Below are 25,883 nucleotides of genomic sequence, written 5' to 3'. Positions count from 1 at the left end.
ATTCACCTATATAGTCACCCATGTACAGATAGCTCTTGTTTTAGTCCTGTGATGGGTAATCACATTTATTGCAGGTGGACTTTATTAGTTTAATTCTCAAAGAGCAGCTTGTTTCTAAATTCTTGAAGGATGCTTTATAGTAACTCTCAAATACTGCCTACATTCTTAATATTCTAGCCACCCTCTCCTGAAGTCTCCCTAATGTATTATTTGTAATTTATCATTGCCCAGGAATTGGACCAATTGTTTGGAATAATCATTGATACTAGTCAGATACCCTGTTTCTAAAATTCATTTATGGCAATAACATTATACAGTTGGCTCACATTTAACCTTAAGTGAATCCTCAGGTTGATGTAAGACTGGTAATTAGATAACTTCAAATTTTTTTTAGTGTATTATGTTCCATTTTAACCTTTGTAATACTGTTCTTGTCTTCAGGCTCTCATCCCAGCATATTCATACTTTTAAAAAAATCATGATTCTGTCCAATATATTAGTTATCAATCCCAGTTTTGTAGAATCTGAAAATTTGACAAGCAAACCTCCTATGCTTCCTCCTAATCACTGACAAAATAATTGAACCTTATTAGATTCTACCCACCAGGCCATGCCCTCTCTCCACACTAGTTATTCCAAAACACTCTTATAAAATATTGTCCTTTTGTTTTGCTTTGAAAATATGACTTCTCACTAAAAATTATCTCCAAGTCACCAAATATGACTTTAGGTTTTGGTCTTTTCATTTCAAGTCTCTCTTGGACTACTTTTACCTAATAATCATTTCTTCTACTAAATTGGTTTTCTTCCCAGAATGCTTCAAGTGAGATTGTCTCCTTATCCAGTCATCCTATCCCCAACTCCCACCTTCACCTTTCCCATGATGTTCACTGATGCCCAATTGGCTCACCCATCTTCCAGTTCTCTTTATATTTTTTAAAATGATAAAACATGTTAGGCACACAGAATCAGCCAATTTAGAACTTAGGTAGAATTGAAATCCCTGGCATGTCTCTAATCCAATTCTCTTCCCTTCCCTCCCTAAAGTATTTATCCATGTATTTTTAAATTCCTTTGCTACTCCTGAATGGTTCAAAAATTATTTATAGTATTTTATTTTGTTTTTAAACTTTATTTAAATGATGTCATAAAGCTCCACATGATGTTTTAAAATTTTATCTGTTTTGGAACATGTAGTTTCAATTCATTTCTTTTCACTGGAATAGAGGATTCCATTATATAAATTCCATTATATAAATGTGTTATAATTTATTGAAAAAAATTTGTACTCTGATGGACATTTACTATTTAAACAGTGCATTAGTGAAAATTTTTGTAATTAGAAGTTTTGGCAAATGTGCTAGTATTTCTAGGGTACCCAGCTATTAGTGAAACAACTGGTTTTTGGGTTTTATGTATGTTCAGTTTCATGTCATACGTACTACTACCAAATTGTTCTCCATCGTGATTGTACCAATTTATACTCTCATCAACAGTGTATGAGAGTCCCTGTTGCTTTTTGTCCTAACCAATGCTTGCCTTTATCATATTTTTAAAGTTTCTGTCAACCTTAGTGAACCAGTATTTGATTGTTATTTAAATTTACACCTCCTTCACTACTAGTGGTGTTGACCATTTCTTCATGTGTAGATTGCTCTTTGCCATTTGGATTTCCTCTTCAGTGAAGCACCTATATATCCCTCTCTTCCCCCTACGCCCATTCTCTATGGAGGCCTTTATCTTTTCTTATTAATTTGGAGGGTTTTGTTCTTGATATTCTTATATTAATCCTTTTTCAGGATTAATAATTTCTTTTTTTTTTTTTTTTAATTTTTTTATTTTTTATTGACTTTGTAATAATATTACATTAAAAATATATATGTGAGGTCCCATTCAACCCCACCCCCCCACCCCCCCTCCCCCCCCCCCCACAACACTCGTTCCCATCATCATGACACATCCATTGGATTTGGTAAGTACATCTTTGGGCACCTCTGCACCTCATATACATTGGTTCACATCATGGCCCATACTCTCCTCTATTCCTATTCCAGTAAATCTCTTATTCCAGTATATAACTTAGCTTTTACTTTGTAATAAATTTTGAATTTCTGATAGAGCAGGCATCCCAAAACTTCTTTCTTAAAATTGTTTTGTTTGTTGCTCTTCTTTAATAATTTTATATTATATTAAACTTCTCACATTTCATTAGTAATCCTGTCAGTAGCTTGATTAGATTTTCATTATCTCTGTACATTAATTAGAAGAAAACTGACATCTTTATGATACTGCCTTCTTATCTATAAACAATGTATCTATATCAATTTACTTAGATGCTCTTAAATATTTCCAATAAAGTATTATATTTTTTTCTTAAGGATCTTTCTTGTTTAATTTTCTATTAAATTTGTATTTTAATATTTAGTGATATTAAAAATGAAATCCTTTTAAAATTGCATTTTCAACTGTTTATTTCAGATGATTAAAACAAAATTAATAATTTATAGTGAACTTATATCTCTTATGAATGTTAATAATTTATCTATAAAGTTTTCTATTTATTTGACAAATATTCATTAGGCATCTACTATGTCCCAGATACTGTACAAGATGCTGGGGATACAGGCATATGCAAAACACACAAAAATCTGTCTGCCATCATTCATCTCTGTAGATGAGACAGAAAATAAAATAAATCATGAAAATATGTAGTATATTAGAACTTGGTAAATAAAACAATGGGAAAAAAATTAGGTAAAGGAATGGGGTAAGAAATGCAGAGTGTACAGGGGGATTGAAGTTTGACATTTTAAATAGGGCAGACAAGGTAGGTCATACTGAGAAGTTGACATTTAAAAGTAAAACTCAAAGGAGATGAAAGACCAATAGTTGTGGATACTTGGAGGAAATCATTCCTGGCTGAAGATACACCAATTACAGAGACCCTGGGGTGGAAACTGGGATGGAGGGAGCAAGGTGGAAGATTAGAGGAGAGGAGGTCAGATAGGAAGTAGGGTGGGCGAGTGCCTAGTTTAGAGCCTTGGGAGCCACTAGAAAGTTCTGAATGGAGAAAAGCATCATCCGACTTTCCTTTTCCTCTTTTAGGAATAGGTGGTACAAAGGTAAGGGTAAAAGCAGGGAAGTCTGCTAAGAGGCTATTGCAATAACACAGATAAATCATAGAGACTGACCATCATGGAGTAATGGAGGTAATTAAAAGGGTTCAGATTCTGGTTATATTTTGAAGGAGAAATCAGCAAGATTTGCTGGTGTGGCATATGAAAAAAGGAAGACGTGAAGATTTAGGCCTGAAAACCTAGAAGGATGAAGTTGTCCTTAAGTAAGATGGGAAAGTCTGAGGGAGGAACAGATTTTTGAGGAAATAAGGGAGAATCAAGTGTTCTGCTTTAGACGTGTGAAGTCTGAGGTGTCAGACATCTGAGTAGAGATGTTATGTAGGTACTTGGACATCAGAAGAAAAGTCCAGGGTGGACATTATAACTTTAGAACTCATCAGCCTTGAAACTGAAAGAAAGCACTGGGAGAATAAGTTTAGATAGAAAATAAGACAGTCCAGGGACTGAACTCTGGGTCTTCCAGGGCATAGAAGTCAAGGAGATGATGAAGGACCAGTAAAATAGAGGGAGAAGAAAGGGTCAGTGAAGAGTGAAGAAAGTCTGTAGAGGGATTGAAGTTTGAAATTTTAAATAGGGCAATTGCTACCAATGGGTCAAGTGAGATGAGGACCGAAAATTGACCATTAGATCGATAAAGGTCATTGTGACTCAAGAGGAGCAGTCTCATTTGCTGGATGATGGTGAAAGCCTGATTAGAGTTGGTTTAAGACAGAATGAGAGGAGAGGAACTGAAAGGGAGCAGTGATAATTCAGAGCATTTCCTATTAAGAAGGATAGAGAAATAGGGAGTGATTAGAAAGGACAGGATAGGCGAAAGAGGAGGGGGTCAAGAAATAATTTTTTAAAATGGAAGAAACACATTCTTTTGAATTTTTATGCATATAACCATCATCTTCAAATAATTGTGGTATCGTTTCTTGCTTTCTGATCCTTATACTTTTTATCTGACTTCTTTCTCTCACTGTCGTGGCTAACACTCCAAAACAATGTTGAATAAAAGTGAGGAGAGCAGATACCTCCTGTCATTCTTTATTTCAAGGGAGTTTTCTGATTTTTCACTCTAAATATCATGTGTCCTCCAGGCTTTTGGCTAATACTGTTTATTAGATTAAAAAGATTCCTTTTTATTTTCTATTTTTCTAGAATTGTTCAAGTTTATCAACTGCCTTTTCCTCTTTAATTTGAGATAAACTACTAATTAAATTTCCTTGAAGACAATTTTGCTTCAGTCACTTTTGGTAAAATTTATTTTCTAGGATAGTGTACATTTTATCTAAGTTTTCAAATTTATCGGCACAAAATTTTTCATATTTTTTAAATTTTGTTTTCTGTCGCATCTGTACTTATATCCTCTTTTCATTGATGATTTCTTTCCTTAATATTTTCAGAACTAGTTTTCTTCTTTAAAAAATCTTTTGGGTGAAATGGATGTGGCTCAACCAATTGGGCTCCCATCTACCATATAGGAGGTCCAGGGTTCTATGCACAGGACCTGCTGGTGAGGGCCCACACGGTGAACTGGTCCACACAGAGTGCCAGCCCACATAGGAATGCCGCCCTGCGCAGTAGTGCTGGCGAAAACGGAGAGCTGGTGCAGCAAGATGATGCAACAAAAGACACAGAGGAGAGAAAAGAAGAAGATGTAGCAGAACAGGGGGTTGAGGTGGCGCAAAAGTGTAATCGTCCCTCTCCCACTCCAGAAGGTCCCAGGATCAGTTCCCAGAGCTGTCTAATGAGAATACAAGCAGTCACAGAACACAAAGCAAATGGACACAGAAAACAGACAGTGGGAGGAATGGGGGGCAGGGAGAAATATACAAAATAAATCTTAAAAAAAAAAATCTTTTGGTTTTTTGATCATCTGTGTAGTCTGTTTTCTATATCCATTTGCTGTGTGTTCTTCTATGTCTGCTTGTATTCTTGTCAGCGGCACCGGGAATCTGTGTCTCTTTTTGTTGCATCATCTTGCCACATCAGCTCTCCGTGTGTGTGGCGTCACTCCTGGGCAGGCTGCCCTTTTTTCACACTGGGTGGCTCTCCTTATGGGGTGCGCTCCTTGCACGTGGGGCTCCCCTACGCAGGGGCACTCCTTGCGCACATCAGCACTGCACATGAGCCAGCTCATCACACAGGTCAGGAGGCCCCGGGTTTGAACCTTGGACCTCCCATGTGGTAGGTGGATGCCCTATCTGTTGGGCCAAATCTGCTTCCCATAAATTCCTTTTTATACAATACAGCTTCATTCTACAGATACTGAGATACAGTATTTTCATTATGAGTTCTAAATATGTTCTTATTATGATTTCCTCTTTGACTTGTGTTTTAGAAATTTTGTTTTTAATTTCTAAAAGAATTTTTAAAATCTTTGTTATTAAGTAAAGCTTAACTGCACTGTAGTCAGAGAACTGTATGATACCAATCATTAGGAAATAGTTGAGACTTGCTTTATAGCATAGTTTATGGTCTATGTAATTAATAGTAGCTGATATGTACATGGCATGAATTATATTCCTTCCAATAAGCTTTTTTTAAAAAAAGATTTATTTATTTATATTTATTTATCTCCCCTTTCCCCCCAACTCCCCTGTTGTCTGCTCTCTGTGCCCATTTGCTGTGTGTTCTTCTTTGTCCGCTTCTGTTGTTGTTAACGGCAAGGGAATCTGTGTTTCTTTTTGTTGCATCATCTTGTGTGTCAGTTCTCCGTGTGTGTGGCTCCATTCCTGGACAGGCTAAACTTTCTTTCGCGCTGGGTGCCTCTCCTTACAGGGTGCACTCCTTGTGCGTGGGGCTTCCCTACGTGGGGGACACCCCTACGTGGCAGGGCACTCCTTGTGCGCATCAGCACTGCTTGCAGGCCAACTCCACACGGGTCAAGGGAACCTCCGGTTTGAACCGTGGACCTCCCATGTGGTAGACAGATGCCCTATCCACTGGGCCAAGTCCACTTCCCCCCAATAAGCTTTTGAGATAAGTTGGCTAATATTATCCACATTTTATAGTGAGAAAACTGAAGCAGAGAGAGTAATAATGTAACTTATCCAAGATTATATAACTAGTAAATAATTGAGCCAAGAATCAAGCCCAGAGAGTTTGCCTTCAGAAAATGTGTTCTTAACCACCACATTATACTGCCTCTCTAGGTGCTTCATATATGCTTGAGAGGATATTGACTATGTTGATTATGTAGTTCAGATTTTCTGTGTTTGCAATGTATTTGTGTTTGTGTGAACCATCAATTACTAAGAGAAATGTCTTAAGATTTCCCACTGTAATTTTTATTTGCCAATTTTCACTTGCAGTTTTGTCAAATTTGACTTGTAAATTTTTTTTATGTATGTATGAATTTAGAATTATTTCTTCCTTGGAGAATTTTTCTTTTACATTATATACAGAAAAATTTTGTTCCTAATAGTTTTTCCCTATTTTCTTTGGAGTATTTATTGCCTATTTTCAATTTTTCAATTTTTTTTACTTTCTAACTTCCTGTGTCCTTATGACTTAAGTATACATTTATATTCCACATAGGTAGAGTAGAAAAAAAATCCAAACTGAAAATATTTTTTACTGGGTAAATTTTTTCAGTTTATATTTATTGTGATAACAGCTATTTGGATACATGTCTCCATTTTATTTTGTGCTTTGTCTCCTGATTTTTCTATATTTTTCTTTATCTTCTTTCTGCGATGTTTTAATTTATTTCCTTTTTTATTTGTTTGTTTGTTTTAGGAGGTAGTGGGGACTGAACCCAAGGCCTCGTACATGAGAAACAAGGTGCTCAACTACTTGAGCTACATATGCTCCCTTTGATTGAGTTTTTGTCATTTCATTTTCACCTCTGTTGGCTCTGTTGGTTTGAAAGTTACATCTTCTATTTCTATAAGTTATGTGTCCTATTTCTATTTTAAGTTATATGTTCTATTTCTATTTTATGTTCTATTTCTATAAGTTTTAACATTTTAGAAATATTCACCATATTTCAGTGATTCTTAGACATTTTCACATGTGAATTTCTTAACCAAGTATATGATTTATATTTTTGCTGTTGTTTTTAAAAATAAATTCCTCTTCATTTTTTCATTTCTTCTCCTCCTCCTCCTCCTTCTCCATGTTCTTCTTCTTCTTGTTCTTGTTTTTCTTCCTCTTCCTCTTCTTCTCCTCCTCTTCCTTCTCTTCCTCCTCTTTCTCCTTCCCACCTCCTCCTCCTTCTCTCTTTTCCCTTTTCAAATCTTTGCACCAAGGGCTGCCTTTCAATAGATCACACCAAGGGAGCTCTGCTACATATGAAACTCTGACCAAGAAGCAGATTGTCTATGAATAGTTTAGCACCAGGTTCCCCATGAATGTGCAGTGCCATGATTTATATTTAATGGCAATCTTACAATTGCTGTTGGCCAAGAAATAGGTATAACACAGTTGTCCTTGCTTTCCTGTGCATGAATTTGTCCTCATTCTTCTAATGTTACTATTCCAAAAGATTTAGGTACATTGTTGCTACTACCAATATTGGGATAAATATCCTTTAAAATGGTTTTTAAAATATAGGCTATAATATGGCCTTGAGACAAAACTGTGTATTCAGAATAAAATGGAAAGAGGGCATAAGGTATAAATTTTGTATTAGTTAACCAAACAGTCATCATTAGTGGAATAGCAGCGATTCCATCTTTTCTTGCAAAGAGAATTGAAAGCTTTACAGACCCTAAAAAATACCCTTTTACTACTGAGACATAGGAAAAAGATTGCTTATTTCACTATAATAAGGAATGCAACTGCTAAAAGAGAAATGGCAATTGCTTCAGAATAGATGGAAACAATTTCAAACAATGAGAAGCTAGTGTGTCCAATTCATTTCTTGTAAAAGACTCTGTTAAAGGCAAGAGGCAAAGACTTTGACAATTTAAATGGCATTCTTTCCTCTTTCTCCATGGTACATAAATTAATGGTAGACTTTATATTTGATGATAACTTATATTTGGTTAATTACAGTGACTATGTCTAAAGTTATTCAATAGCTTAATTCTCTATTACTGCAAGGAATTTAGAATTCTGTACTGCCTATTTTACATGTTATTGCCAACCATGATTTTTTATTCTACCTTGTTTAATACCTTGAAGCTAGTCTTTAAATGTTTAAATTTTTTACTATCAATTCTTGCTTAAAGTACTTAATGATTCCGTTTCTTTTCCCACAAGTCTTTCTTCATTGTCTTCCTTTTTTCTGTTTCTGCTGAATCCAAGTTCCTGCTTTTTGAAATAGGCATTTTAAAAGTTCCTTCAGTGACGGTCTATTAGTAATAATTCAATGTTTGTTTGTCTGAAAAAGTCCTTACTTTGCCCTAGATTTTGAATGATGAGTACCCCAATATAGATTTCTAGAATAACAGCCTTTCATTTCTTAGAGATTTATATTATTCCTGTTATGAAATCTGCTGTCTATTTAATTGACATTCTTTTTTACCTAATCTACTTTTACTCTCTTTTTTTTTCTCTCTGTTTGTTTTGATATTTTCTCTGTGGTTTGGTACTCCATGGTTTCACTGCTATATATTTAGATGATGTTTTATTTGTATATTCTTACTCAAGCCTCATTGTGTTTTGTGAATTTGAGGTTTTATGTCTTCTTTAATTTTGGAAAGTTCTTAACCATTATTCACATATTACCTTTTCTATCTAGTCTCTCTTTCTGGAATTCCTATTTATTCATTCATTTATGAATTCAACAAATATCTATTAAGTAATTAAGTGCCAGTATTATTCTGGGCACTGAGAAGATAATAGTACAAAGCAGACAAAATTATTGTCCTGATATTCCTCATATTCTCTCTTATTGTATCCTGCATGCCACTTGATCATTTTTATTTTCCATCTCTATATAACACATTCTTTCTCATTTCTTGCACTTCTATCTTCTAATCCATTATAAATCTTTTTTTTTCCCCCCAACTATATCTTGGTTTCCATCCATCCATTGAGTTTTTTATTTCTAGATATTTCATTTGCTTCTTATGGCCCTTTTAAAAGCTTCTTGTATTTTTTCATGAAAAAAAATGTTCCTTTATACCTTGACTCATTTTAGCATATAATTTCACGGTTTGAGGTCAATAATTCCATTACCTGAAGTTTTTGAACATCTGATCTGTTCTATATTTTATCTGCTGACATGTACTCATGCTGGCTTATTTCCTTGAGGGTTTTAGGATTTTGGATTTTGAGTTCAACTTTAATAGCATTTTACTTGTGTGAGTACTGAATGGCTTAGACTGAGCATGCCACCCGCCAAAGTAGTTTTATGTTTACTTCTGTCAAGAATCCCCATGGTATTACCACTTCTGGGCCCATTTTTGTTGTTGTTGTTGTTGTTGTTAGATCTTAGTTTTGGAGCTTCCTGGAATGAGATAATAAATGAGGCTATGTATATATGTGTGATTTTTAAAAGTGGAAAGTGTAAGACAAGTAGGAAGGGTTATTAGTATACATGCCAAAGTAGAATGTGACTATAAGAGGGGAGTAATTCTTTTTGTGCTGTGCTTTTTAAACGGTTATGGAATAAATATATAAAAATATCAACCACACAAGGAAAGATTTGTAATTCACTAATGCTATAAACCCAAGGATAGTTTATTTGGTTCTGGTATCCTCACGGGAAATTTTTTTAAAAAGACAAGCACAGCTAACATTTATGTTTTACTTACTGTGTTTGACACTGTTGTAAATTCTTTACATATATTAACTCATTTAATCCCAGCAATCCTAGGTAGTAGGCATTAATAATATTCCAGTTTTAAGGATCAGGAAACTGAAGCACAAAGAAGTAAGTTATTGTCCAAAATTGCAGAGCTGGTAAGAAACAGACCCCATCTTTGAGTGTAGGCAGTATGACCCAGATGCATGTTTTTAAGCGTCTGTATGCTTCCTCTAAAGGAAGCTGGGGAGAAATCATCACCTCCTCTTGGTTAAGATATCTCCCTTCTTCTCTCCTGACTTCCATGCCAAATCCACTCTTCTCACCACTAACTACTTTCTTTCAAATGTAAATGTAATAGCCCTTCACCAATGGGCTATTCTCTGAAAACTGTTGACAGCTTGGAGAAGGGTGACAGAAAGGTTAATGGGTGCTGACATGGGGGTGCAGGGCCTGTGACTGGGCAGGACTGATCCATTCCATCATTAAGCCTGGGACAGCATGATTCGGGGATTTTTTTCATTGTCCTAGTCCTCTAATTTAACATCCTTGCCACTTGAGGAGAAATTACTTTGAAATTGACAATGACCAGGTCACTGTGAGAATAAATCTCTAAATCAAATTAATAGGTTTGATTTTAAATAGAACTGGTCCTTAAAAGTTACCAATTTTAATATGCATAGGTATGACCCAATGTTGAACCCAAGGATAAACACATACACACATATATATTTTATAAGAACAGGGTGCTTACTGGAATGCGAATCAGGAAAACCCTAATTGGAAAGCTAAACCTTCACCAAAAAGCTTTGAACTCTTCAATTACAGTATTAAAATGGTATCTTTTCCCCTTCGTTCCTCCCTCCCTCCCTCCCTCCCTATTCTTTCTTTCCTTCATTATGTTTTATTGAATACTTGCTGAAGAAAGCCATTAGTTTAACTTTTCTAGGTAGAAATCTTAGAATTGGAAGGTATACCTTAGGTTAAACAATCTCACTGATACTTTCCTACACACCCTAGCCTCATTCCAAAGAATGCCTTTCAGAATTCTCTGATAATCCAGTATTCTCTTGGAGTGAAAGTTGAGTCTTGGTGTTGATGAACCAAGACACATATGTGCATTATGTATTCCATCGGATTGCATGTTCAGCTTTTTAAAAAGTTTGTTTAATCCAGATGAAAATCACCTTGACATTCATTTTATTGTTAAACTATTGTGCGGACATGATTTGCTGTGGTTTTTGATGCCATCTATATACTCTGTTTTAGTTGGGTTCCTAGGAAAATGGTCCCTAAAATGGCAATTACCATGAAGAAATTTGTAGGGAGTACTCTCAGGAATAACACTTATGGGGGAGTGAGTGAGAGCAGAATTCAGCAGAGAGAGATGCTAAACTGTGATGCATTTGTGGATAAAGGCATCAACCAATCTCCCAGGGAGCTCTGGATCCTGACTGACTCTTCAGAGTCATCCTAAGTCAAGTGAACAGGCCTTCATACCTTCCACAGGGACCAGTGACTGGATGCAGGCTGTCTTAAGGGAGGAACAAAACCTTGGATGAGGTCATTCCCTTTGCCAAGGACAATTGCTGCAGGCAGAGTTGGCTCTGAACCAACAAATGTGAGAATGGGTGTCTTTGTCCTGGAGGGGAGATCTGGGTAGTGTATCATAGCATCCACCCCTGGTAGCATTCAAATCCATTTGCTTTGTATAATAATTTTGTCCCATATAAAAACAGCTTCTCTGAGATTTTAATTGACTCTTTTCCTGAGGAAACTTATAAGAAGAAGGTTCCTGAGAGGATGTATTATCTCTGTGACTCCAGTTAATATCAAGCTTTAACTCATGCTCGTTGTTTCTGTGATGGGCTGAATAATGGTCCTTGAAAAATGTTCACATCCCCAGAAACTGTAACTATGTTTCCTTATGTAGAAAAAATGAACTTTGCAGCTGTAATTAAGTTAAGGATCTTCAGTCATCTTATTGATTTCAAGTATCATGTTGCCATACATTCCATTTCCAGGTGTTAAAAATCATCCTTGCATTCCTAGGATGACAGCACTTGGTTGTGGTAAACTCATTTACTATACTTTCGTTTAACCCTCCTCTTTCACTAGTGGGTATAGTCTTTATTTTAAGGCAGCAGAATTACTATTTGTGTCAAAGAACAATATTCTGCTTTGCAGCAAATAGAAATGGGGGCAAACTCATAGGGAAATCCAGAATGTGAAAGAAAAAGTGACACTACCTTTGTCAAAAATCCCTGCAGCAACTGAAAAGACAAAGATCATCCTTAGAGGAGAAAGATCACGGAGAAGATTCTTGGGCCCAAATCATTGTCTTTGGCTACCATTGCAAACAGCAGTTACTTTTAGTGACATCATCAGATATAAAGCAATATAATATTGGTTGTTTTTATGTTATAAATATATATTCATATAAAGAAAGAATAGAGAACCAATACCAAAGACAGAAGGAAGCCGACTCTAAATGCTAATATGATTAATGTGATTGATCCATAAAATGTTCTCTGAGTTTTCTGGACTCCAGGGAAAGGAGGAAATAGATATGGTACATTACTTCCATACATATAATGGTATCTGACACACAGTAGGTATTCAATAAAGGTGCATTGTTTTTCATGGAATAGACATTCTTTAGGAGAGAAAATTTTTTCTTGACACCAATTTAAACAATTTATTTATTTAAATGTAAGAGGTACAATAAGTTTTCCTCCCACCCTCCTCTTTAGTCACCCACAGATAGCCAAGTCATTATTTTCCTTCCAAAGATATTTTATACTCATTAAAGCACATATGTATATATACATATACACATACATGACAAACACAGATACATATATACATACATACTTTCCCCATCCTTACTTTACACACAAGTGGAAACAATGGTCATGCAAGTCTGCATCTTGCTTTTCTCAGTCACCCTGAATCTTGGAGGTTTTTTTTAAAAAAAAAAAAAGTTTCTCCATTTTTAATGGGAGAGTAGTATTCCAAGCTGAAGGTGCTGTTGCACACGGGGGCATCTTTTGGTGCCTACCTTTGATGGCAAGTGAACAATGAAGCAGTCACAACTCAAGAAGGACATGGACACTGGGGCTCAGACTTTCAGGAAAGAACATCTGAGTTACTCAACCAGGAAGCAATTTAGATTAGCAGAGGTACTAGTTGAAGATGAAGGCAATCTAGAATAGGTGGTAGAAGAGGAAGACTGCATTAGTTTTCCTGTCACTGTTATAACAAATTACCATGACCTTAATGGCTCAAGAATTTTCTTGACAAATTTATTTTCTTACAGTTCTGTAAGTCAGAAGTTGAAGATCTGTCTCACTGGGCTAAAGTCATGGTGTCAGAAGGGCTGGTTCCCTCTGGAAACTCTAGGGGAAGAGTCCATTTCTTTGTCTTTTCTAGCTTTCAGAGGTCACCGGCACTCCTCAGTTTATGGCCCCTTCCTTGATCTTCAAAGCACATCCCTCCAACCTTGGCTCCCATTGTCCCAGCTCTTTCTGCCACCTGTGACCTTCTTGAAAGGACCCTTGTGATTACATTGGGCCCACCAGAATAATCCAGAATACTCTCCCCATATCAAGATCCTTAACTTAATTATTTCTGAAGAGTTAATTTTTTTCTAGATCAGGTACCTTTACCAGTTGTTGGGATTAGGAGTGACCATTACTCAGCCTACCACGGAAATATGAAGACCAGTTGTAACCTTGACTCTAATTTCAGTGGCAGAGATAGTATATCCTAAATAATTTAAAGCATTTCTCTCTCAAATACTCAGTATTGCCTTCTTTTAATGATAAAATTTTACTTAAAAAAATCACTGTTTAAAACCAGCAACTAAACCTGCATTCTTACTCTTAGGACTTTTATGTGTTCAGGAAATTCTAGCTGACATAATAAGCCATGAGAAATAAAAAAGGTAACCAGTCTCAGAAAGACTGCATGTAGTATAGGAGTCTGTCAAAACACAAGAGACTGATCTGAAAAATTATCATAATTAGGAAGAGCTGAGCCAAACAACTGAGTACAAAATAAATACAAAGAAGAAATTGTTTGTTTTTTTAAAAAGCAATAAGTAATGAAAGTTCTAATGAATAATTAAAATAGATCCCATTAACAGCAACAACAAAAAACATAAAATACTCTAGGAAACACCTTTAAAAATTTGTAGAGCTTATTTGAAGAAAATGACAAATTAGTATTGAAAAAGAGTTAAGAAATAGAGGAAACAGAAATGATAGCCCTGAAATAGAAACTGATACATAAAACACAATTATTAAGAAATGAATTATTTAATAAATGAGGATGGAAAAATTGCATTTTGCAAATTAGCTATTTGCAAAAAAAATGTACCTCATTACTTACTTCCATAAATGCCAAGTAGATTTAAGAGTATTAAAATGGTTAAAATATTAATTTCCAAATACCAATATTAAATGTTTTATAAAGTTTTTTAATGTAGAAAAATACAAGGAAATTTTTACTGAACTTTTGAAAAGGGAAAACTTGAAATTTGTAAAAAGCATTTTAAGAAATCACAAAGTGAAAGAAGGGAGTATGTGTACATGGATATCTTAGCATGTACTTAGAACATCTCTGTAGAATACTTTTAAAAATCAAGGAAGATGGCATTGGAGTAAGCAGGCAAGGCTCAAATCTGTTACAAAAACAATGGAGGAAGGACCAAAAGCTCTCCGGGGCCCAGCTTTAAAGGTCAGTAGACCAGGATAGTGCTACACAACTCTCAGGAGAGCGATGGACAGAGAGATGAAGAACCTGAAACAACAAATCTGAGTTACCAAACCCCCACAGTGGCCAGGAAGGTCTACCTTCCCCCACCCCAAGATATTAAGCTGGGGTAAAACCCCTGACTCACTGCGGCCAACTGATAGGGGAACAGATGTCTTCCTCCCTGTCAGCTGTCACAAGGGAGAAGGGAGGGGGAGTCAAGGGGTTTCAGTGAATTCAGCCAGCAGAGGCTGCTTTGAATCTTGGTGGTAGCCAGACCAAAATACAGGAAAGTAGAGATTGAAAGAAACAGCTCTGTGGGAAGGTGCTCCAATGAGCACCACCTGCTGAAGGTCAAGAAAAAGCACTTGGAATAACTGCTTTTGGGACTCTCTTAACTAGAACTCCTGGGAGAAAATCCTTGCCCCATTAGTGAATCCCTTAAGCTGGGCAATTTTAAAGACTTAGGATAAGTTGAACCAAATATCAAAGAAGAGCTGTGGAAAAAAAAAATAGGCAAGAAAGAGAAATTGGCTATCAGAGTAAATTCACCAACATATTCAGATGCCTAGACATTAGTAAAAAATTACAAGTCATACTAGTAAACAGGAAGAGAGACCCAGCCAAAGGAAAAAACCATATATCCAGAAGAAATACAGGATTTAAGACAATTAATCAATGTTAAGTGCCAACCTCTTATTAGAAACCATGGAGGTGAGAAGAAAGTGGTATGATGTATTTAAGGTACTGAAAGAGAAAAACTACCAGCCAAGAATTCTTTATCAGGCAAAAGTGTCCTTCAAAAATGGGGGTGAGTTTAAAGTCTTTACAGACAAACAAAAACTGATAGAATACATTACCAAAAGACCAGAATTACAAGAGATACTGAAGGGAGTACTGCAACCTGAAAGGAAAAACAAGGGTGAGAGACTTGGAGAAGAGTGTAGAAACAAAGACTATTAAGGAGAGTAAATTAAACGGTAAAAAGACAGACAATAGTATGATATGACCACAGAAAACCAAAGAACAAAATAGATGAAGTAAGTAATGTCTTTATAGTAATAACATTGAAAGTAAATGGCTTGAATTCTCCAATCAAAAGACATAGACTGAGAGATTGGATAGATTGGATTAAAAAGATATTCCATCTAACCCTGTTACACTGGGGAACATAAATTCCCAAGTAAGGCCCACCAACAGGTTGCTGAATTCCTGAGCTGTCTGCCCTGAATGTCTCTGGAGCCCTCAGGATCCCTGCTGTTTGAGACATTCTTTATTTTTACAGTCAGTTAGATCCTGCTGAGACTTGCATAAGTGTAACCTCTCAAATGACCTTCTGACTCACTTTGAAATCTCTTAGCCATAAAAATTCATTTATATTTACCATTTCCCCCTTCTGGTCAAGGTCTTTTTCCAGATGCATTGTTTTTTGTTTTTTATTTCTCTCCCCTTCCCCCCTCCCTGCCCCAGTTGTCTGTTCTCTGTGTCCATTTGCTATGTGTTCTTCTTTTGTCCGCTTCTGTTGTTGTCAGTTTCATGGGAATCTTATGTCTCCTTTTTTTTTTGCATCATCTTGTGTGTCAGCTCTCCATGTGTGCAGCACCATTCTTGGGCAGGCTGCACTTTCTTTTGCGCTGGGCGGCTCTCCTTAGGGGGCACACTCCTTGGTGTGGGGCTCCCCTACACGGGGACACCCCTGCGTGGCAGGGCACTCCTTGCGTGCATCAGCACTGTGCATGGGCCAGCTCCACACAGGTCAAGGAGGCCCGGGGTTTGAACCGCGGACCTCCCATGTGGTAGGCCTATCCACTGGGCCAAGTCCACGTCCCCCAGATGCATTGTTAATTAGTGATTGGTAATAATCCCTCAGTGCTGGGGAAGTGCATCCCTGGTAGTCAAGGCCCACGCCAAGGGGAAGGTTGTGAGTTTATATGCATGCTTAGTAGCAATACTTCAATGTGTGTTAATCAATTGTAACAAATGTACCGCCCGAATGAAAGATGTTAATGGGGGAAAGTGTGGGAGGGGGGAGGGAGGAGGTATATGGGAATCTCCTATATTTTCAATGTAACTAATATGTAATCTAAAGCTTCTTTTAAAAAAAAACTTTCCAAAAGATAGAAATAGAAGGAAGATTTCTCAGAATGGTAAAGTGCATATATGAAAAACCTACACCTAGCATTGTACCCAGTGGTAAAAGACTGAAAGCTTTCCTGCTGAGATCAGGAATAAGACAAGGATGCCCACTGTTAACCCTGGTATTCAATATTGTGCTAGAAGTTCTATGACCAGAAGAAGTAAAACTTTCACTATTTGCTGATGATATGATCCTATATCTAGAAAATCCTGAAAAATCCACAAAAATGATATTAGAACTAATAGACAAGTTTAGCAAAATGGCAGGATACAAGATTAATATGCCAAAATCAATAATGTTTCTGTATACTACTGATGTACAATCTGAGGAGGAAATCAGAAAAAAAAAACATTTATAATAGCTACTAAAAGAATCAGATATTTAGGAATAAACTTAACCGAGGACATAAAGGACCTGTATTCAGAAAACTACAAAACATTGCTAAAAGAAACCAAAGAAGACTTAAATGGAAGGACATTCCATGTTCACGATTGGAAGACTAAATGTCCTTAAAATGGCTTTAGAATCTACAGATTAAACACAGTCCCAACAAAAATCCCAAGAGCTGTTTTTGCAGAAATGGAAAAGCCAATTAGCAATTTTATTTGGAAGGGTAAGGGACCCTGGATAACCAAAAATGTCTTAAAAAATGAAATAGGAGGAAGTCGGAGGACTCTCCCTTGCCAACTTTAAAGCATATTACGGGGGTTGGGGTGTGGGGTATGGGGGAACTTCTTATATTTTTTAATGTAACATTTTTTGTGATCAATTTATCTTTTTTTAAAAAAAATACAATTTTTTAAAAAATGAAAAAAGACTGAAAAAAGTATATTACTTAGCTACAATGGTAAAAAGAATATAATATTGGCATAAAGACTGACAGATTGAGCAATGAACCCAAATCAAGGACTCAGAAACAGACCCTCGCATCTACAGTAAAGTGATTTTGACAAGGAGGTCAAACCCTCACAAGCTGGGCCAGAACAGTGTATTCAACCAAGGATGCTGGGAGAACTGGATAGTCATATACAAAAGAAAGAAAGAAGACCCCATCTCACATCTTATAGAAAAATAACACAAAATGGAGCAAGGACCTAAATATAAAAGTGACAACTAAAAAACTCCTAGAAAAAAATGTAGAAAAACATCTTCAAGATCTTATGGTAAGTGGTATTTTCTTAAAACTTACACCTAAAGCACGAGCAACAAAAGAAAAAATAGATAAATGTGACCACCTCAAAATTAAATGCTTTTGTACCTCAAAGGACTTTGTCAAAAGGGTTAAAAGGCAGCCAGTTCAATGTGAGAAAATATTTGGCAAGCACATATCCCATAAGGGTTTAATATCCATGACATGTAAAAAGATCATACAACTCAACAAGAAAAAGACAAGCTACCCGATTTTAAAATGGGCAAAAGACTTGAAAAGACAATTGTGCAAAGAAGAAATACAAATGATGAAAAAACACATGAAAAAATTAACATCACTAGTGGTTAGGGAAATGCAGATCAAAACTACAATGAAATATCATTTCACACATTAGACTGGCCGCTATTTAAAAAGTCAGAAAACTCTAAGTGTTGGAGAGGATGTGGAGAGGTAAGAATGCTTACTCACTGCTGGTAGGACTGTAGAATGCTACAACCGCTGTGGAGGACTGTTTGGCAGTTCCTAAGGAATTTCAGTATAGACTTGCCACATGTCTGGGCAATACCATTGCTAGATATATATCCAGAAGAACTGAGAGCAGTGACACAAATAGACTTCTGCACACCTATGTTCATAGTGGCATTATTCACGATTGCCCAAAGTTGGAAACAACCTCAGTGTCTATCAACTGATGAATGGATAAACAAATTGCAGTGTATACTGCATACAGTATACTGCAGTGTATACTGCAATTTGTGGATACACACGATGGAATATTATGCAGCTGTAAGAAGAAATGAAGTCATGAAGCATATGACAACATGAATGAAACTGGAGGACATTGTGCTGAGTGAGGCAAGCCAGACACAAAGGACAGCTACTGTATGATTGCACTATTATAAACTAAATGTATTATGTAAACTCAGAGTTAATAATTAGAATATAGGTCACTAGAAAATAGAATGAGGGAAGACAATGGAAAGTAGAGAACTGGTGAAAGGTTGTTTATAAATCTTTGGAAATGAATAGAAACGGTGAGAGCATATCATAGTGTTTGTAACCAGCAGAGCTATTATTTGGGTATGACACTGATTGAAAGGGTAAGTCTAAGGTCATGCATATTACTAGAAGGAAGCTGAAAAATGTAACAGGAGGTTGTATAACGTAGATAACATGGTGAAACCTCATGGAAAACATGAATATGGGCGATATTGCATGTATAAGACAGTTTTTACAAAATGTAAATACAAATATACTACAGAGAAGGAAACAGAATAGCAGTTGTGTACAGCAGGGGAAATACAGAAAGATTAAGAGGTGATGAGTTTTGTTTGTTTTTTGTTTTTACTATTATTATTGGATAATGAAAATGCTCTAAAAATGATTGAAGTGATGAATGCACAACTATATGATTACACCATATAACATTGATTATACACTGTGGCTGGATTTATGCTTTATTAATTTGTAACAATAAAATGATTTGTTAAAAAAAAATCTGTGACAAGAGTTTCCTCTGGGGAAGAGAAGTGAGGAATGGGAGACGGGTGAGGGGAGACTAACTTTTCACTGTAAACCCTTTTCATGTATCTTTTGAATTTTGTATGTACAAAAGTGTATTACTTTTTCAAAAACTAAAAATTTTGAACAACTTAAATTTCCAATTGCAAGGGTACAGTGGGGGAGAGCTTGCTTTCACACAGCTGATGGGAATATAAATTAGTGAAACCCTTCTGGAAAATATTTTGGTAATACATATCAGGAGCCTTAAAAAATGTCCTTGTTCTTTGTCTCAGAAAGTTCCACCTCTGGAAAATCCCAGACTATATATAATGTGCTGCAATGTGGAGACAACTTCAGACACAAGATTCTTAACATAGCATTAGTTATAATAGTAAAAAAGATTGTTAGAGCTAAAGCTTGCAGTTGGACAGAAAAGCCCATCACACCCCATCCTTACACGTGTGTACTGCTCGGTGAAGTTTCAGTCTTGTCCTTCCACCATGTGGAGTTCACAGTCAGAACCATTTTTTCCAATGAAAGCTGTGGACCTATTTTTCACATGTAGATGTTTTGGAGGGTCATGTTATCTCTCAATAAAGGTGATTAGGTATTTGAGAAAGAATTAAGCTAGGAAATGGAGGGGAATTGGGGGAAAGTAAAATGGATTTGGTACTTCAAAAAGGAGGGATGAAATGATGTGTTCTAGTGAGTACCTAAAAAGAGTGAATGCTTTTTGGGGGAAGATGAAAGGGAATTTGAAACATTTGTGAAACACTTCGCAAAACACCAGAGAAAAAAGTAAACCCTGAGCTGTAATGCACTTAGAAACTGAAATGGCTTGCCATTGCCTTGCAAGTGAGTAATTAAGCTCCCTTAACAATCACTGGGCCCTGTCTGTGTGTCTGTAAAAACACGTGCCTGCCCCATTTTAGACTTGCCCATGAATGTGATCTCTAAGGAAGAAGACTCTCACTGGTTGGGTTTCACAATCTCATCACTTAGCTGGGCGCTGGGCACACACGTGTTCTAAATGACTGAGTTTGTACTTTTCCGGTCCTTGGAAAGGTAACTTCGGAGAATATTACATAACATGCAGGTTTTCTTTCCCAATAGGATTACCAAACCAATAACAATGACCAGGCAGTGGTTGAAATCTGTATCACGCGAATCACGACAGCCATCAGAGAGACAGAGTCAATTGAGAAGCACGCGAGGGCCCTGGTGGGGCTCTGGGACTCCTGCTTGGAACACAACCTGAGAGCCTCGGGGAAGGACGATGACACGCCCCACGCGAAGATCGCCTCCGATATCATGAGTTGCATCTTACAGGTATGTAAGGGATGGAAGTTGGGCTGTTTGATCCAGGTTTGGCAACTTTGATAAACACACGGTGTCTCTTACCCAAGAATCAGTGTTTCTGCAGTGTTTAAGTGCTATGAGAATGACAGCACAAACCATCAACAGCTGAACAGGCTGATAATAAACTGAAAAGTCTTTTGAGTTCCTACTCCATGCAATTCACACTAAGGGAAATTCAAAATAACACCACAACAAGTCTCTGATCTAATTGGATAAATAAGACATGTGTAAAAAAGGCTAACAATTGAGCCATGTGTACGAAGAGCGAAATAAGGAATACTAGAAAATTCACAAGATCAAAGTAGAGTCTGAACTGAGAGACAGTGAGTTTGGGTTATGTGGACAGAAGTGACTGTCATTTTTTTAAGTGCGTTTGTGTAGATACTGTATATCCTACAAGAAGATGATAGTTGTCTCTTCTGACCAGGTTTAAATTTCTTCCTATGGTTTAAGTGTGAATTTGGAATTTTGGCTCAGCCATAAACTTACTATGTAACATGGGGCAAATCATTTAACTCCCTAAGCCAATTTCCTCCTGGCAAAATGCAGCCTAAATTACATTTTATGTGACAAATTTATCAGTGATGTTGATAGGTTTTTCTCAAAAACAGAATTCTGTGGTTAACCAGGTTGGGAAGCAGTGAATTTAATTTTTCCCTTCAGGGCTGTCATAATGCTTTAGGGCATGTTTAAAGCTCCTAAAAAATCCTGTAAGAAGAAAGCTGATTTAACTTTGTTTAGTTCCCCATATGCCGATATGACGTGACCTCCATTTCCTTGCCCACCTCTGACATAACATTTATGAACATCCCTCAAATTATGTTCCACTGAGCACAATTTGGGAAATTCTAGTTATGTGCTTAGCACTGTGATTGGCGGTTAATATTAGCTCTCCTTCCCCTGCTTCTTTTGCACAGTTGTTCATGCTTAACTGGAGCATATTCCAGTCTGTCTCTTCAGTCCAGGGACTGTTCAACAGCAAAAAAACAAAACACTCTACACACACAAAACTCTACACACACCACCCTACTATCTTCCTTTGTCCCCAGGGTTAGGGATGGGGAATGAGGGGCAGTGAGGATTTCAGCCAAGATGACATTAAGATTACAGCTGCTTGGATAAAGCACCAAAGACTGAAGACATCTCTTTTTTCATTAATTATTTTGAATATGTTATTGATATACATCAGAAGTATAGACTATTTTACTCTATGGTGGCATTCCACAGGTGTTCATAGAGATACTCAAAAAATCAGCAGTGTTTTCTATGCTCCCACTGCAGTTTGAGAGTCACTGGGCTAGACTTTAGAGCAGCGCTGTTCAAGAGAAACATAATGCGAGCCACATATATCATTTTGAATTTCCTAGTAGTCACATAAAAAAACAGATAAAATTAATTTTAACATTTTCTTTTAGAAATATATCTAAAATATTAGTTTAATATGTAGTCAGTATCAAAATTATTGCTGAGATATTTTACTTTTTTTTTCATACTAAGTCGTAGAAATCTGATATACTTTAGCACATCTCTCTTTGGATGGACTAGTCACATTTCAGGTGTTTAGTAGTCACAGGTAATTAGTGGCTACTGTGTTAGCACAATTCTAGAGTCATATTTGGAAGGGGGAATGAACAATGGGCAGGAATTTCACCAGACAGGCAAAATGGAGCTAGAGGACTTTTCTAGCAGGAGAAGTCCAGATTTGTGAAAGAAGATCAAGGTCAGAGAATTATAAGCAAGCTGGCCTTCCAAAATTATAACCTAAAGGGATGTTTCATTCTGAAGAAATCATTATGTCTCTTATTTACATGAAGTAGGAAAAAAAACCAGCAAATGCTTTTGATAAATAAAAGTTTACTGATGATCAATGGCTCAGTGTAAATTAGTTTGTAAGACTGTTGAGAAAAGAGCCCTGAGGATAAGGACTGATATTTTGGGGAAGAGGAGAGAAAAGGGCCTAGGGAGAGGCCCCTGGGTGGAGAGACCTAAGGGAGGCACAGAAGTGGGGGCCGCCAGCCCGTAGTGTGCTCTTGGAAGGAGGCAGAATTCTGTGATGGGAAGCAGGGAAACGTCATCAGTGTTGAGCACCTGGTCCAGACTCCTCCTGGTGTTGTGGCCCCAGAAGGTCAGCCCCAGGGACCAAAGGCCAGGGTGTGAGGGCAGCATCTGCACATACTTTTCATACAATTTCAAGGGGAACTTTTGGGCCTACAGTAAATATTGAAAAGATGACCTGTCCCACTTGTAATTTAGGTTCTTGTGGGAACCATGTAGAAATCTAGATGATTCTTATTCTGTTTTGTTTTTCCCAGTAAAATAAAAGAGCAGATCAACTTTCAAAAGGCAGGTGCTCAGCATTTGTAGCTTTCACAAAATGAAAAGGAAAAAAAAAAAAAAAACACTAGCAATTTGCTCCTCACCCTCCATATGAGCAATCCCAGCATCAAACTATCAAATCAAGAAAGGACCAGGCGTTTTATCTTTTTACAACCTCAGCTGTATCACTAGATTTTTTTTTCCTCCTGAATAATTAGCTGTCATTTCAAGCTAAACGTACTTTTAAAAAGTTTTGTTTCTTTCTTTTTTCTTTCCCAAATCTCTCTCTTTTTCAATCAATCTCCAAATCACCTTATAAGAAAGAAATCTTCTTCTGGAAGAAAATAAGGCTCACCCAATTGTGGAGAAGGAAAGAATTTATTCTCAATCTTTCAAAAAGGGGTGCACAACCAGAAAATGTGGCTGGTGCCCTGAACAAAGAAAAATGGCACAATTTATACCCCTAAGCCTAGCCCGCAAGCCCTTCCTCTGTTTCTCCATAGATTGGATACTCCAGAAGTTACAGCCTATCTGAGAAGTTTCACTTTCCTGCGTAAGTTTTCCAGTTTTTGATTAACCACTTCCCCCATCATGTTCCAACCATTTTAGCATCTACCTGGTCCTTTTGCCAAGTAAGGAATGGAATTTAATGCTGAATTGGTATTGACTTAGCTCTTTCTTGTGCATCCTTTTTACCGGCTACAGAACTGGCTTAAGCTGGTTTCCTTTGTTCCTGCTTAACCCAGGAGTGGGAGATTGAGGCAGTAGGCTGCCAGGTTACAATAATTAATATTTTCGTCCTTTATGTGAAAACTAAACTAATTTCCATTCCTTACAATCACCCCTCTTTCTTTTAAACTCTTTTTAGTTCTCACATTTCCGTTCTTCAAATTTTCTAAGAGCTATCTCACACTCTTCATCATAGGGATCTCCTTCTTTAAGGGGGTACAGATTGTTTTCTTTATACTGTATGGGCATTTGTTTGGTTAGAACAGTTTTAAAGAGTCTTTGAACCCTCGGGCACATGGAAAGATACAGCATCCGACTGTGGTAAGCACCCCAGCGGAGATAATGAGGGAAGTTAAGATGGATAGTGCAACCCCTTTCCATTTTCCAAACCAAATTTCAAGCCATCCTGTGAGTGAATTGCTAATGCCAGAATTCTCCGCTAATTCCTCAGATAGGACTGTTAGGTCTTAAAAAGTTTTAGTGACAGATCCGTCAGGGGCAGTGTTATTGGGGATGAATGTACAGCAACTACTTCCAGTCATAACACAGACTCCCCCTTTCTCTGTTAGCATCATATCTGAGGCTTATTCTAAGAAAGAATTCGGATACAGAACCTCCCCAGAGGATCTTTAACTGTAACATCTGCTCCCATTCCATATACTCTATCAACTACTTGGCCCCTGGTGCTGCTCCCAGTTTCTAATTTGTTTGCTTTCTTCATAGTTATTACTACTGGATTGCACTGAAGACTTTCGCATCCTGGCAGGGTATTATCTTTATAAAAGTTTATCTTACCCTTTCATGGCTTCGAACTTGGTGAGACCCATCCCATATTCATGGTCCATCCCTTGTATTGGGTGGTCCACCATACATCATCCCAGGAGGGGCAAAGGGGTCTTGACTGTAACCATTCCCCACTGGCTGTGGGCATAGGTATTTATTTTCCCCAATCAGCCATCGCTGGTGCTCTAAATTCCCACAGTCTATTACTTGGCAGGCGTCAAATTGCATGGTCTGGTACTCCAGACCATCAGTCATGTTTATAACTAATTTGATGGGGCTAGTTGCTTCTCGGGTTTGAAACATCATGGCTAGTAAGATTATTTTCACCTGTAACTTAAGGTTTGAATTCCTCCTTTGGTCTTCCGATAGGGCTACTGTTGACTAGGATGATACACAGCTCAAGCCTTCCCTACCCCCCAATTATTGTCTTTTCAGTGTGATCTTTAAGGGATCTGGGGTTGAAATTATTTTCCAAGACTCATACGAAGTTGTTGGGTACTTATCGCCCGGTTCAGGTACTGGTCCTTTTACTTGAGTGTAGTGAGTCCAGCCTTTTTCTGCTGTTTGGACTGCTGTTTCAGATGTCAGCAAGACTTGATAAGGTCCTTCCCACTTCGGTTGGAGTTTGGCTCTTTCCACAACTTGATTAGGACCCAGCTGCCAGGTTGGTGTTGGTGGACTGCAGATTCAAGAGGCAGAGTCTGAGCCAGCAAACCCCGATGTCTGAGGGATGACAAAGTAGAAGACAAGGCCATTATATAATTTTGAAGAAAGAGACCCTTCGACTCAAAGGAGGGGAATTCTCCAGGCTTCCCAGGGAAGGGTAGACTATAAAGCATTTCATGAGAAGAAATTCCCACTTCCCTCCTAGAGGCAGTTTGGATTCTTAACAGAGCTATAGGTAAACATTTAACCCATGGTAATTTGGTTTCTAAGACCTACTTAGAGCGGGGGAAGCAGATTTGGCCCAATGGATAGGGCATCCATCTACCACATGGGAGGTCCAAGGTTCAAACCCAGGGCCTCCTTGACCCATGTGGAGCTGGCCCATGCACAGTGCTGATGCGCACAAGGAGTGCCCTGCCACGCAGGGGTGTCCCCCACATAGGGGAGCCCCACACGCAAGGAGTGCACCCTGTAAAGAGAGCCGCCCAGCGCGAAAGAAAGTGCAGCCTGCCCAGGAATGGCGCCGCACACATGGAGAGCTGACACAACAAGATGATGCAACAAAAAGAGACACAGATTCCTATAGAAGAACACACAGTGAATGGACACAGAGAGCAGACAACTGGGGGGGAGGGGGGTAAGGGGAGAGAAATAAATAAAAAATAA

At 37.5% G+C, this 25,883-nt stretch overlaps 1 protein-coding gene across 8 annotated transcripts in view; it reads left to right on the top strand.

Moving 5' to 3' along the window:
- Positions 1-25,883, top strand: part of VEPH1 (ventricular zone expressed PH domain containing 1) — a 268,821-nt gene that overhangs the window by 17,758 nt on the left and 225,180 nt on the right. For all 8 annotated transcript variants that reach the window (XM_071214585.1, XM_058295197.1, XM_004454419.3 and 5 more), the window contains one exon: positions 20,478-20,693. In XM_071214585.1, coding sequence (XP_071070686.1) covers positions 20,478-20,693 — 216 coding nt within the window. The remainder of the gene's footprint in view (positions 1-20,477; positions 20,694-25,883) is intronic.

The sequence above is a fragment of the Dasypus novemcinctus genome, chromosome 4, assembly GCF_030445035.2.
Source record: "Dasypus novemcinctus isolate mDasNov1 chromosome 4, mDasNov1.1.hap2, whole genome shotgun sequence".
Classification (NCBI taxonomy): domain Eukaryota; kingdom Metazoa; phylum Chordata; class Mammalia; order Cingulata; family Dasypodidae; genus Dasypus; species Dasypus novemcinctus.
Note: the sequence above shows the minus strand (reverse complement) of the source record. Positions and strands in the feature narration are given on the sequence as shown.